Source organism: Cucurbita pepo, chromosome 15 (genome assembly GCF_057944985.1).
Source record: "Cucurbita pepo subsp. pepo isolate OVF chromosome 15, ASM5794498v1, whole genome shotgun sequence".
In the NCBI taxonomy this organism is placed as follows: domain Eukaryota; kingdom Viridiplantae; phylum Streptophyta; class Magnoliopsida; order Cucurbitales; family Cucurbitaceae; genus Cucurbita; species Cucurbita pepo.
Genome location: NC_141812.1, coordinates 8,489,364 through 8,503,665, shown reverse-complemented (window position 1 = coordinate 8,503,665; position 14,302 = coordinate 8,489,364). Strand labels below are relative to the sequence as shown.

Below are 14,302 nucleotides of genomic sequence, written 5' to 3'. Positions count from 1 at the left end.
ATATATATACCATTATATTTGTGTTTTTTAATTATACTATTTTCATATTTTCATGTTTCTTGTATCATTTCCTATATCGAATGCATCAATAATATATCAAATATAGTTTATATTATAAATTGTATAGGTACGAAATATTGTATATATTTTACGTGTATCAGCATCAATAATATATCAAATATAGTTTATATTATAAATTGTATAGGTACGAAATATTGTATATTTTATGTGTATCGAGACAATATTTGTATATTACATGTATATCAATATTCATTTGAAGTCAATATTATCATGCAAGTAACTATTATTCACATGCTCTCAGAAGTTACTGTTAATATTCTACAGTTTATATATATATATATATATATATATATATATATATATATATATATATACACCTTCAAGTAAAGCATATGCAAAGACACTGGAATATAAGTGATGAAGAACACAAAATCTAGAGACTGACTGACCTTTTTGAAGCTTGATTCTAACATTTGAAACTTCATTCAAACTTCATAACCAGGATTCACTTTCTGCTGTACATCTCCATAGCTTTCAAGCTCCTCCATGTCCTCCAAACTCCCCATGAACAAAGGCAGCCTTTGATGCAGCTTACCCGGCTGCATTGAAAGAATTCGGTTTTTACCATCTGAGCCTCGGCCTCCGGCTTGCTCGACAAGGAGGCTAAGAGGGTTCGCCTCATATACTAGACGAAGATGGTCTCTTGGATTCATTGCCACTCCGCCGTACAATAAAGTTCGATGGAGATCGGCAACCAGAGAACATATGTAACGGGCGGAGTACTTCTTTGGATTTTTGCCTTTTCCCTGTCTGATTGTGTCGATATATCGCCGCAATCCTTCCGGCCAATCAAAATATCTCGCATCGTTTACGGAATATATTTGCCCTGAAGAGAAAAGAAAAAGAAAGCAGTTGAAACAAGGTCCAAAGATCCCCATGTTGTCTCTTGAATGATTATAATTCAATAATAGAATAGGAAATAAATATATGTGAAATCCCACCTCGTTCGAACGAGAGAACTAACATTCTATATAAGGGTGTGGAAACCTCTTCTTAGCAGACACGTTTTAAAAACCTTGAAGGGAAGTCCAAACAGGAAAGCCTAAAGAGGACAATATCTGTTAGCGGTGGACTCGGACTGTTACATTCTAATTTACATTCTAATAATCCAAAAATCTGCTAGCCTAAAAGTTCTCCAATCTACTTTTAATATAATCATTCTATTAACATTAACAAACTCCTTATCTAATGATGTCCAAATATTTGACATTTACACACGTAGTGAGATCCTAGAGGAAGATGAAACCTTTTTTATAAGGGTGTAGAAACCTTTCCCTAGCAGACACGTTTTAAAAACTTTGAGGGGAAGCTCGAAAAGAAAAATTCAAGGAGGACAATATCTGCTAGCAGTGAACTTGGGCCGTTACACGTAGAGGTCCACAACATCATTCCCCAACGCCGATAAGTAACAGAAAATGAATCACCAAGTCAATGAATTATCAATAGAAAAGCAAGTTGAAGCAAAAGGGGTTCTACCTGGAATCATTTTTTGGACTAAAAGAAGACGAATCATATGGTAAAAAGAATGCAATATATGGAAACCCCACAACAAAAGACCATTCTAATTCTCCTTATTTCAACACTGCTTAGGTATATTGGCAGTCATGGTTAAGGATTGTTGTTGGCTAATTAAGGGAACGATCATGGGTTTATAAGTAAGGAATACATCTCCATTGATACGAATCCTTTTGGGAAAATCAAAAGTAAAGCTACGAGAGCTTATGCTCAAAGTGGACCATACCATTATGGAGGTCGTGGTTTCTAACCGTCATATCAATATTATGTTATATTTCGAACCATGGAACTTGACACGTTACCTCGAGGAGGGATTTTGATATGAGGATGAGTAAGAATGAAGTCCCCAGTAGAATGGTCCAGTGTAAATGCATGTGTCCCAGAACCAAAGCTGGCACAGAGTATTGTAGCTGATGAGTAGAGAACATATCCAGCTGCCAAAAGTTTAGTTCCACTCTGTAGAGAATTAAGCACGGCCTTCTCTTCTCTCGGTAAGTTATCAAGTTCAACAAGACGTTTATAAACCCCGAAAATTGTGCCAGTAGGTATCGATGCATCGATGTTTCGAGAACCATCGAGCGGATCCGTTACCACCACAAATGGACCATCATCTCTAATCCAAACTGGCTCATCATCTTCTTCTGAAGCCATCACAGCAACTTTTCCAGACTTTTTAAGGGATGATAAGATGATTTCATTCTGTAAAAAAAGAGAGATTGTTTCCCAGAATTTAGTTTTTCTTTCTCCAGGATGTATTTGCAAAGAAAACCGAACACCTGAGTTGCTAAACTAGAAAGCCCAAGCAGTAATATCTTGAATATTTTGGCAAGTTATAAGTTTGGAATTTAGGCCTCTATGTCTAAGAATTCCTCAAAATATCATACAAGATCATGTAACCTTTATGCATCTTCATGTTATAATATATCTAGGATGGTCTTTCTGAGTACAAATCAAACAATCACTTCTCTAAACAATTTTAAGATTAAGGACAGTTTAAGAACGATTAGTAAGTTTGAAAGCTGTGAGATCTCACATCGGTTGGGGAGGAGAACGAAACATTCTTTATAAGGGTGTGGAAATCTCTCCCTATCAAACGTGTTTTAAAAACCTGGAGGGAAAGCCTAAAGAAGACAATATCTATTAGCGGTAGGTTTGGACTGCTACAAATGGTATCAGAGCCAGACATCGGGCGATGTGTTAGCGAGGAGGCTGAGCCCCGAAGGGAGGTGGACACGAGGCGGTGTGCTAGCAAGGATGCTAGGCCTCGAAGGGGGTGGATTGGGGGGTCCCACATCCATTGGAGAAGGGAACGAGTGCCAACGAGGATACTGGGCCCCAAAGAGGGGTGGATTGTGAGATCCCATATCGGTTGGAGAGGAGAACAAAACATTCTTTATAAGGGTGTGGAAACCTCTCCTTATCAGACTCGGGGGTGGATTGGGGGTCCCACGTCGATTGGAGAAGGGAACGAGTGTCAGTGAGGACACTGGACCCCGAAGGAGGTGGATTGTAAGATCCCACATTCTTTATAAGGGTTTGGAAACCTCTCTGTAGCAAACGCGTTTTAAAAACCTTGAGAGGAAGCCCGAAAGGAAAAACTCAAAGAGGACAATATCTACAAGCGGTGCATTACTAGGATGGGGTTAAAGAGGACAATATCTACGAGCGGTGCATTATCTAAGTAAACAATATCTACGAGCGGTGCATTATCTAAGTAAATGGCATTAACCAGAACAATTTGGACACTGAAACAGAGTCAACCTTAACGTTTATTAGCTTTAGTAAACAGTGGATTCAAAATTCAACTACTAGACAGAGGCAACGAGACTGCTAAAGCTGAACTTGAGCTCATATAATGGAAACTGAAAGATCCATTGTTCTTCAGCTGATGGAACTAATCTTGACCTTAACCAGAACAATCGATGAAATTCAACCTCGAGGACTATAAGATTCAGACAATAATGCATTCTAAATTCAACCACTAAAAACAGAGTAACAAACATTCATAGTTCAATCAATATCCAGAATCGATGGAAATTTGCTTACAGACACAATGTCGAGCGGCTTGGGTGCATCCCTCTCCGCTCCAACAGCCACTCCACCGCCGACAGCCAAACCCGCCGGATTTTGAAGATCGGAACTGAAGGGAGAAGCGACGAGAGCGGCAATTCTCTTGCAAGCATACTGAATATGAGTCAACAGCAGCACCAAATCATCTCCCAAACCAATCCCGTCCTTTCCCACAAAGTCGGTCAAAGTATAGAGGCCATCAAAGGCGGCCCTGCTCGAAATAGTCTCTGTTCGCGACCCGACGGCGAGCCCAGAAGGCGAAGAAGCCATAGATATGGGCAGGCGAAGCTTGGAAGGAGAGGGGAAATGGCGGATTATTGGGGCGAAACGAGGAAGATTTGGGGGAAAAGAAAGGGGGGGATTGAAAGGGAGAATGCTTGTGGATTGCATAGTATAAACTGAAGGGATTGGTTTTGGGATTTGACGGAAGTTGATGGGATCATAATGCGCGAAGGATTGGGATTTTCATGGTTGGGTAAGATGAACACGGTGGTAATGGGATTATATAATAATATATACATAATATATATATATATATATATATATATATATATATATATATCAAAAATAAAAATAATAAATAAATAAATAAAACTAAGCTATCCCAAAGATTAGGTGAACAAAAAAAATTTAATAATAGTGAGGTAATGGGATTTTGTTTTTAACAGATTCTCAAGCTCCGAGCTTTGATATCGATTATTTTATCGATTTTATTGAAAATTTTCAAATATATTAGAAAAACAAAATGAAATTTAAAAAGATTTAAAGATTAATTGAAAAATGCACACGCACTTATTCTAACCCAACGAATAAGTTAATCGAATAAAAGTCAAACTTTGCGGAGAATGTTAACGTATGATGGAGCCTCGAGTCGCATTTAGTATGTCCCAAGCCCCTTAGCTCTAATCAAGTGTATACATGATTTTGGTGAACGGTCATCCACCCTCGTGTTGACATAACCAAAATAGTAAAGATCTAAGCAATGCGAATGCAAGTAGAAAGAATTTTGAATGAACATGTGGCCATGAGCAACACGCTCTGGACAAGCATGACCGAGACATTCGACACGTGGCCATAAGCAACACTCTTTGGAACAAGAAGCACTAGTGATCTAGTGGTAGAATAGTACCCTGCCATGGTACATACCCGGGTTTGATACCTGGGTTGGTGCATTTTGCAATGATGATATTTGTGCCTAAAAAGTTGATCACATGGGTCATCAACATTATCTACCACAGCTTAGTCTGCCCATGTGAACATGTTAATTAATACAAATTTGAAGCCCTGTTATCAATTTGTTCCATAATTAACACAAACTAAAATGAATCAACTTCTGAAAAGTTCAACAAGAATTGAACTTAAACCTGTTTATTTTAACAAGAAACATCAAGAACATGATATATATATATCTCTGCAGAAACCAAAGATGAATATAAACAAGGAGAGAAGATTACAAAAGGGGTAAACATTGTGTTCATACTAATACAACAGTTGTCATGGTATGAACAGATGAATCTAATGGTGTTCTTGTTCCAGACTCCAAACTGGATATCCTGTCTTAAAAATGATATCTATATCTACAACTGTAAATAAGTACAGCTAAAGCAAATGATATCACAAGCATTGTTTTTATATATCACCACAAAACTTGATGGTTAAGAATTGATTAAGCAACAGAACAGATTAATAATATGTACAATCATGGAAAGAATTGCCCCGAAAAGGAGAAGTGATTACGAGACTCGAGCGTTGGCGTGAACCAAGCTTTGGTGATCAAGTTGGATAAACACAAAATCGCTTGCTTTGCTTGCTACACTGCTTATCTTTAAACAAGGGCTTTAGAACATCTGAAATTGCTATAACTGCATTAGAAAAAAATGGGGGAGAAAATGATCGGTATCAGATTGCTGCAAATATACAACCCATCTTTAAAGGAGAGTGTCGAAAATAAGTGTCAAAGTTAGGGTACGTCGGTAAGAAAGCAAATTAGGAAAGTTAGACAGGATTAGCATACCTTGTTAGACCTTATTTCTTATATATAAGAGATTGTATGTGTAAGATCCCACATCGGTTAGGGAGGAGAACGAAACATTCTTTGTAAGGGTGTGAAAACCTTTCCCTGGCAGACGTGCTTTAAAAACCTTGGAGGGAAGCCCGAAAGGGAATCATCTTACTCAATGCAAGCTTGTGGGCTCTATTTTCTTGTGTTTTGGGAAAGAATGGTTTTACTTCAACCAGGTAAATAGGGAAAAAAAAGTTCAATCATGGTTGTGAATAGTGATGAGGACAAGCCTAGGACTTGCACCAGTCGGGTAGGCTGTAAAGTTACATCATTACCTGATGTATCTAGGCATGCCTCCATAACCCTAGAGTGCATTTTTTTTTAGACCAGTGATAAGGAATCACTACAAGAAAAGTAAGTTTCGAACTACTTTGTTGACCAAATATCTCAAGGCAAGAACACTTGTCTGAGATTTGAATCACTCTACAAACAAGATTGATCATGTCAAGCTTGAATGATTCTAAATTTCTCTATTGGGCTTTTGAAGAGCTGTAAGTTTTTTTTTTTTGTGGAGAAAGTATAAATAAAATTACTAGGTAAAAGACAGATTTTGATAAATGAAATTGAGCTCTCAAATTGAGACTTTTCTCCTCATAATGAGATTTCTAAGTTTCAAGCCATTCTTATGGTAGATTGCATCTGAGTCATTCAATCAAACCTGAATCAAGTTCGATTATGGTTTCAAGCCATTCTTGTGGTAGATTGCATCTGAGTCATTCAATCAAACCTGGATCAAGTTCGATTGTGGAATGACTCAATTTAGAACAAGGTTCCAAATCTTGTTTTTAGATCTTTGATCTTAAGAGGTAATCTAATTCCTGAATCAAGTTCGATTATGGTTTCAAGCCATTCTTGTGGTAGATTGCATCTGAGTCATTCAATCAAACCTGGATCAAGTTCGATTGTGGAATGACTCAATTTAGAACAAGGTTCCAAATCTTGCTTTTAGATCTTTGATCTTAAGAGGTAATCTAATTCTAGCCTTATCTCTTGTTAATCCAAATTTTGTATAGGGAGGTGTTAATTTCTTTGATTCAAAGATTCTTGCTTCAACAAAAGCTTGAATCGTTGGGTTGAGGATTAGGGTTGCCTTACAGAAAGTTTTGGGGAGGTTAGACAATTGATGGGTCCGAGATTGATATCGAATCACTGACCTAGGTCTTAGAAAATGGGGTCCAAACCCCTTTCGTTTAGAGAACATTTGGCTAGAGCATCCTTCCTTTAAATCCCACATGCCAATGTGGTGAAATGCTACGATTCTTGGTACATGGGAAGGGTATCATTTTACAGGGAAGTTGAGGTCTTTAAAAGAGTTTCCTCATAAAAAAATAAAATAAAATGGACACTCGAAAGCACATTGATGTGTGTGCGCGCTTTCACTAAGGCATCTCTGTGTGTTTTAGTGAGCATGCCTCACTTCGATCCCTCGCTATCCAAGGAACTACACCTAGACAAGTGCCTCGACACACATTTTAAACATCTAACAAGCATCGACACAAACATGAAACACAACTACGACACACATTGTTTAGCATCACTGACATGTGTTGGAGTGTGTTCGTACTTCCTAGTAATATGTCGAAAAACTTGATAAATTTAAAGAGCAAAAAATAAAAAGCGTATTTTAACGAGTTACGAAAGGAACCCGAACCATGCATAGTGAAGATGTTTTGAGGTTAGAGAGATTATCTTACCCTTACAGAATCGATGGAAGCACAAATGAATGGACGAACTTGAGATTTCAGTTTAAAATAAAATGAAATCTACTCTTGTAGCCTCAGCCGATTGAAGAACACCAGGAAATGAAATTCAGGTGCCCAATAAATAAATCCAACAACAGGTCCCCCTTTGATGTACTGCATAAGAACATAGATTACTCTCAAGCTCGGTAACAGATCGAGCAAAATCATCCGAATAGATAACAGCCGTTGATTGAGCAATCACGAAGACAAGAAAAATGGAGAACTCCATACCTTTCCATCAAGAATAACAAGTTCGCCATCGACCCATCGAGGATTGCGAAAGCCTGGCTCAGCTAGCCTTCCTTGTCCTTTATATCTAGCAATCTAAAAGAACGAAGGTGCCACAAGATCATTCAGTAAAGAGAGGAGAAAGAGGAAGATCAAAACGGAGCAGATAAGGATAACGGTTTAAAATAATAGTCGATTAAGAATAAAAGTTACCACTCCAAATTCTTCGGGAATGATCCCTTTATGAGGAAGCTGGTATCCTTTTCCAACCTTTGCACGAAACGCCACCTGGAAAACCATGACCATCCCGTCAATACCACAGGACATTGAATGGAAAGTCAAAGTAAACCAATTACCTTTCCAGCTGGTACATATGGATCCCCAATAACTTTCCAGGCTTCTACATATTCATAAAATTCAAGCTTTGAAGGCTCCTTATCCCCTCCTCCGTCCTCTTGCCATCGACCAAATTGGCGTCGTAGATGAATAATTTCTGATGTATATATTCCATGTGCACCGATGTACAGGCCTGAAAAGGAATGAATTCTCGTTGATGCTTCCACTTGAGCTTTTTTCTATACTTGAATGGAATAAGAACCGTAGAAAAATAATACCATTTAGAGGATCGGAAGAAGTCGGTATTTCAATGCGATTGAAACTTGTCGATCCAGAAAGAGGTTGATAGTTTTGTGCCTGGCTGATGGATACCTTTATTAACTCACTCAAATCCTTAAGTACCTGAAAAAACAAGTTCATAATGCACAAAAGTAAATAAGTAATAAAATTTGGCACCTAAGCATTGGAAAACGAACCAACAACTACAATATTAACATGCAAGAATTTCAAACCGACCTTCAACGGTATCTTTTCTTTGCCGACGAATTTGGCTAAATCGAGCATAACATGGTCAATACTACTTTGACCTCGAGGCTTGGACTTCCTATCCATTGGACTTAGTTCCCTTTCGATCGATTCCTGTTTGTTCACATCATTCTCAATAGAGAAAGAAAATGAATAACGTCCCTTCTTTTCTAACTTCGCAGGTACTCGGAGTACATTTTTAGAAGAAAACCCACTAGAAAGCTTCTGCACTAAGCCGCTAACAATGATTTTGACAGCAAGTTCGTTTCGTCCCTGATTTTCAAGGAAACCGTCATCAACATCCAATTCAGCATCTCTCTCTTGTTGGCCATCCTTAGTCTTAGCTTCTACTTCCAAATCTTCAAAATCGCTATCTTTCTCACTTTCTCCATCCTCTTCATCTTCCTCTTCTTCGTCTTCTTCCTCCTCAATTATTTGCTCGATCGCCTTAGATATCATGTCTTTGTCCATCTTTCCAGGGGTCGTCAGCTTCAAAACCTTGACCTTCACACCAGGAATCATATCTCTCAGAATATCCTGAAAGACGGGAAATCCAACGGCTATATCAGAATCTCCATTCCTGATGTCACCATCTTCAGCTTCTTCGCCACCTACGATGAAAAGATCATCCTTTTCTTCAACGGGGTCTAAAGGATTCGATAGACTAGGTGAATCTAATCCTTTAGATGAACCATTTGAACTATCTGAGAAAACTCCTTTCCGCTTCAAGTACACAGCCTGAACATCCCAAAAAAGTACCTTAAGTAACCAATTGTAGCCATTATGACATTTGGAAACAGATTCTAAGTGATTCAACCTAAAACTAACCATGATGAAAAAAAAGGTTGCAAACAAAAGGAGCCAAACCAAAGTAAAAATGGCTCCGATAAAAAAAAAAAAAAAAGATATAAGGATAATTTCGTAAAACTTTACCCACCAACGCCCAAAGAGAGACATAGAACCTAACAACGGCCACATCGTTAGACCTGTCAACCCTTAACAATAACGTAATGCTCCCAAATTTCAGCCTAAATTAGAGAACACACTAAATTTCATTCATTAACTTGAAGTTCGACAACAATGTCGTTTAACACATACTAACCCTCTTTGCTCAAGGAAACTGAACCAACTAAAGCTTCAACGTTTAACTGCTTCAACCTAAGTACCTAAGTGTACCCTAATACTCAAATAAAAGGAACCTTTCAAGATTTAAATCATTCGAGAACAACTTCAATCTACCGAACAATGCTACTAAAACCAACACTAAGATCCAAAATCAAGCAAACACAAACTAAGTTCAAGGGACTAAACTTTAATTTTTGAAAAAATTAGAACTCATAGAAACTAAGTCCAATTAATCTAAAAATTAACAGACAGAAAAGAGGAAACCCCAGTCCCTTCCTCCACGCCCTCCCGAAGAAAATCTCTCATAAGCTTCTCCGTAGTATTAGTCACGGACACATGAATTGTAAAGAGAGAAAGGAAGTAAAGAGGAATACCACTTCACTGATTGGATGATGAGAGTAGTCATCACCTTTTGCGAAAAAACTTGTTTTCCACAAGGCCAACCTTTTTCAGAATCTTTTCCACAATAGGATCCCACTAAGGACGACTAGTCGAATTATGCCAAGGGTGACCAGGTGAAGAAGGCAATGAACCAACCTCATACCCAACCAAAGCAGCCCACCTAAATAATTTATCAGGTTCACACCCTTCAAGAATGTTAGATACCACACCTTTTGAGATGATCCTACTTAGAACATGCACCACAAGCAAGAAAAGGAATAGCGAGAGAGGGTCCCCTGTCTAAGCCCTCAAGCACAATCCTACCCCTCAGCCGACCATTGATAGGTATCGAATATTTCAAAAAACAAAAGCAAGTCCAATTCAGGATCTCTATCCCTTTCTAGCTAACACCTTCCAGTCCACGTGGTCATATGCCTTCTCAAAATCAATCTTAAAGATAACCCCTTATTTCTTACAAGCTCTACAATCTTGAATCACGTTATGAGAATTAAGAGCCTGATTGAGAATTTGTCTGCCCTAAAGGAACACACCCTGAGCTTCAACGATTGTAGAGGGGAGGAAATTTCTCAATCTATTAGCCAACGCTTCCGTAATAATTTTATAGACACCAGTCACCAGGCTAATAGGTATGAAATCTCTCGCCCTTCTTTCTCAATCCTTCTTAAGATTAAGATAGATGAAAGTTTCATTAAGGGAGTTGTTGAAGACCCCCCTCTCATAAAACTCACAAACGACCTTCCAAAGGTCCCCCTCTACCAAATATCCTTGAAGAAGGCCATATTAAGGCCATCCAAGCCTAGGGCTCTATTCCTATCAATATCGAAATCACCTTTTTGATTTCCTCTGGGGAGAAAGCTCCCCTTTCTCCCCATCTAAAGTAGACAAACCTTGGGTAGTGATAGAATCTAGTCCAATCCTTCCAAAAAGGGTCTAGCCTCTATACGTTGAATCAAGAGAGAGGCATAGAATGATAGGATCTCCCCCTCAATCTCTCCATCCTCCTGTAAGCGCACGATCATTTTCCAAGGGGCCAATAATATTCTTACTATGATGACTGCCAGCCACTAAAGTTAAACCCTAAAACAGGATGCCACCAAATTTTGAATCAACTATCTAATAGGTGCCTAATTTAATAGATTTCGGAACTCATTGGACCAACACACTAGGACCCTTTCTACAACACTCACAGCTAGCCCACCATATCATATCAGTTGGTTTAAATAAACATATTTTGTTAGTAATCATACGAAAGGAAAATTTTGATTTGTACAGCACATAACATTAGATGCTGTAAGATAGATACCTGCTGTTTGTATTCGCCCTTTTTATTCACTCTAAGAAAAATCTCAAACAAGGGAACACCATCTGCAGCCGTAGTAAGCTGCCTGAGAAAGTTGAGAAACAAAAAATCAATATTTTCAGCTGCAGCAGTAAATTAATGAAATGTCTTTAAGAACAAGGATCATGGAGACTTTACAGAAAACAATAGCTCCTTCTTTCCTTTTGTATGAAATACCAGACTTCCATTGGGTGAAATAAAAGAATACACAGGCATACAAAGGAAGAAAGAAAACCCACAAAAAGAAGCCAAATACAAGAAGGGGCTCCAATCAAGTAAAATAAGTCCTAATAAGAACTTACAATAAGGCCTAGACACCGAGGCCAAGAGAGAAACTGAGAATCTAGCAAAATGCTAATCATCACTTGATGAATAGATTCTATTGTTTCTCGCACCGCACAGACCCCACACACCAGCTTGCCACAAAGATAGCATTAACACACTAAAAAAAACAACCCTTTCTTACTGCAGAATAGCATTCAGGAACTAAAGCACAATTAGGTGTGGTTTTATAAAGTAGATGACCTCCTCAAGATGAGAGTTAAACAAAAACCACATGCATAATTGCTAGAGAGATAGAGAAAGAAAAAAAAAGTTGAGAGTACTGCAATACTACAAAGAATGCTTCATACCGAGGACTGTAACTTCTTGCAATGTATCTACCATGTTCAGCAGTTATTCGAATAATTAGACCACGAGGATTGTGATTTTCTTTTGAAGTGCCAGACCACCAGCCAACCTAAGAAGAAGAAACCGAATGGAGAAAATCATACATGTACATTGTAATATAAAAATTGTTTCAGATTGTTTAGGAGTATCGAGGTTTAATTACTCAATCATGGAAGACCAGCATAACATGTAAACAAAATTGGAAAAAGATCACTGGAAATTCAAAATTATCTCTTATATTTTAATTACAAAACTCTCAATACATTAGAAAATGGCTGGCTACGGTGAGAGGGTTCGCGAGTTACAAGCAAGTACACCCAGCTTGAACTACATGAACTTCTAAAACCGATAGACCAAAACGTCTTCGGGGTATATGCAAATTGCAAGTTCCAAACAACTGAGTAAAGAGGGTGGGGATGAACATATTACAGCGAAAAGGGAACTAAAATACAAGCAATTTATTTCAAACTCTTTGAATATCTCACCAACCCAGCACCGGCATTGTCCCGAATGAAGGCTGCATCCCGATACCGCTCCTCCTCTATAGCTCTCTACAACAGAAAAAAGAGGACGTGTAAGAAAAGGACAACTACATCATTGAAGCAATAAATGGAATACTTCTAGTTCTTAGGTGATCCAACCAAGTTGAAAAACAAATCAAATTCCAGCTGATGAATACTTCTGGAATATTGGAAATATGTTCCAGAGCAGTGTAAGAAATTTTCTAACATGAAGATGAGACATCGCTCTGCCAACAGTATCGTTTGTAGCCAAAGCCGCAATCGCCACCTTGAGTTTAGCAGCATCCTTATAATCCTCTGCATATACCGCATGACTTAAACGCGACTGCGCAGGAAAGGAAAAACGAAACAAAATTAGTAAAGGAATTCTTCATTGTTCTTGCCATATTCTTTATGAACCTTTTTCCTCGGAATTCCACTAACTGCCCTATCCTTATCTTCCTATTAAATTGCACAAAACTCATTCATCTTATTCTAATTCTAATAATTTCAAAACCTAAATTACAAAGATCCGAGAAAAACCCAAACTACAACACATCAAACTCGAACAAATTACTAGGAAATCAAAATAAAAATAACCTTAAGAAAAGAAACGAGGCGCTCCTGTTCGTCGACCTCATCAAAATGCTTGCGCCAGCGATCCCAATCCCAGCTCCGATCATCGTCCACATCTTTCTCGTGCAGAACCCCACCGTCAGAACGATTGTCCTTTTCGCCGTCGCTACGGTGGTTCACGAGAGAGTCGAAGCGTCTAACGGCAGTTTGAAAGAGGTCTTGAAGTGAAGAGCCCCAACCCCATGGAGGGGAAGGATCAGAGGGAGAGGGAGAATCAGGGTTGTGGCAGTGGCAGATGGTATGGAATTGGGATGGCGGAGGAGGTGCAGAAGATGAATATGGTTTCAGAAATGGAGTTGGGGAATGGAATTTGGGAGTGGAGAAGAAGAGATGGTGAGGAGTGGGTGGAGAAATGGAAGCCATGGATGGATGAGACCGTATCTGGGGAGTGAAAGGCTAGAAACTAAAAGATGGGTGAGTGGAAAAACGCGAAATTGGGCATACCCATTTGATGAACTTGTGATTTCATGTCTGTATTTATACCAAGAAAGAGAGAGGATAAGGATGTTTATGGGTTGAAACTCAAAACACAAAAATATGGGATTTTTTTTCTTCTCTTTTCCTTCAAATTTGTTGACTCATTTCATCAAAAACTATATTTTCAGGTCTCATAGGATCCCGGGACCTGTGGGTTTGGACCAAAAAAAAAAAGAAAAGAAAGAAACAACTCTTCTATAACGCTAGGTTTCGATCCTGGGACCTGTGGAACATGGGGCCACTACGCTACCGCTGCGCCACTCAGATTTTTGGAAAGGGATCACAAACTTTACTATCAGACAGCAAGAGAAAAGGAAAAAAAAAAATAAACGGAAGCCACTCTTATCAGAGCCAGGTTTCGATCCTGGGACCTGTGGGTTATGGGCCCACCACGCTTCCGCTGCGCCACTCTGATTGTTGGAAAGGAATTTAATAATGTCAATCAGCAAGAGAAAAAGAAAGAAAAAAAAAATAAACGGAAGCCACTCTTATCAGAGCCAGGTTTCGATCCTGGGACCTGTGGGTTATGGGCCCACCACGCTTCCGCTGCGCCACTCTGATTGTTGGAAAGGAATTTAATAATGTCAATCAGCAA

General features: G+C 38.7%; 2 protein-coding genes and 2 non-coding genes across 6 annotated transcripts; all 4 read right to left on the bottom strand.

Annotated features, from left to right (window-relative positions):
• Positions 1-244: 244 nt before the first annotated feature.
• On the bottom strand, positions 245-4,161 carry LOC111811144 (Inositol monophosphatase family protein). Its single transcript, XM_023697885.2, has 3 exons — positions 3,643-4,161; positions 1,899-2,295; positions 245-907 (listed from the first exon to the last, which is right to left on the bottom strand). The coding sequence occupies exons 1-3, from the start codon at positions 4,054-4,056 to the stop codon at positions 507-509; spliced, it is 1,212 nt and encodes a 403-aa protein (XP_023553653.2). The 5' UTR covers positions 4,057-4,161; the 3' UTR covers positions 245-506.
• Positions 4,162-5,116: 955 nt separating this feature from the next.
• LOC111811332 (protein EXECUTER 1, chloroplastic) lies at positions 5,117-13,757 on the bottom strand. Of its 3 annotated transcripts, none has more exons than XM_023698120.2 (12): positions 13,195-13,757; positions 12,824-12,940; positions 12,580-12,645; positions 12,058-12,164; positions 11,390-11,471; positions 8,551-9,297; positions 8,313-8,436; positions 8,055-8,227; positions 7,912-7,986; positions 7,702-7,794; positions 7,423-7,584; positions 5,117-5,513 (listed from the first exon to the last, which is right to left on the bottom strand). In XM_023698120.2, exons 1-11 carry the CDS (start codon positions 13,591-13,593, stop codon positions 7,492-7,494), a joined length of 2,076 nt encoding a protein of 691 aa, XP_023553888.2. In that variant the 5' UTR covers positions 13,594-13,757; the 3' UTR covers positions 5,117-5,513; positions 7,423-7,491. The 3 variants fall into 3 exon arrangements, with proteins under 3 accessions (XP_023553888.2, XP_023553885.2, XP_086974275.1); XM_023698117.2 differs by having other exon boundaries at positions 5,117-5,528; positions 13,195-13,756; XM_087118149.1 differs by having other exon boundaries at positions 5,117-5,528; positions 12,736-12,940; positions 13,195-13,336.
• A 293-nt stretch (positions 13,758-14,050) lies between these two features.
• On the bottom strand, positions 14,051-14,122 carry TRNAM-CAU (transfer RNA methionine (anticodon CAU)). Its single transcript has one exon. It is a non-coding gene; the product is annotated as a tRNA-Met (tRNA).
• A 74-nt stretch (positions 14,123-14,196) lies between these two features.
• Positions 14,197-14,268, bottom strand: TRNAM-CAU (transfer RNA methionine (anticodon CAU)). The gene has a single exon. It is a non-coding gene; the product is annotated as a tRNA-Met (tRNA).
• Positions 14,269-14,302: the final 34 nt, after the last annotated feature.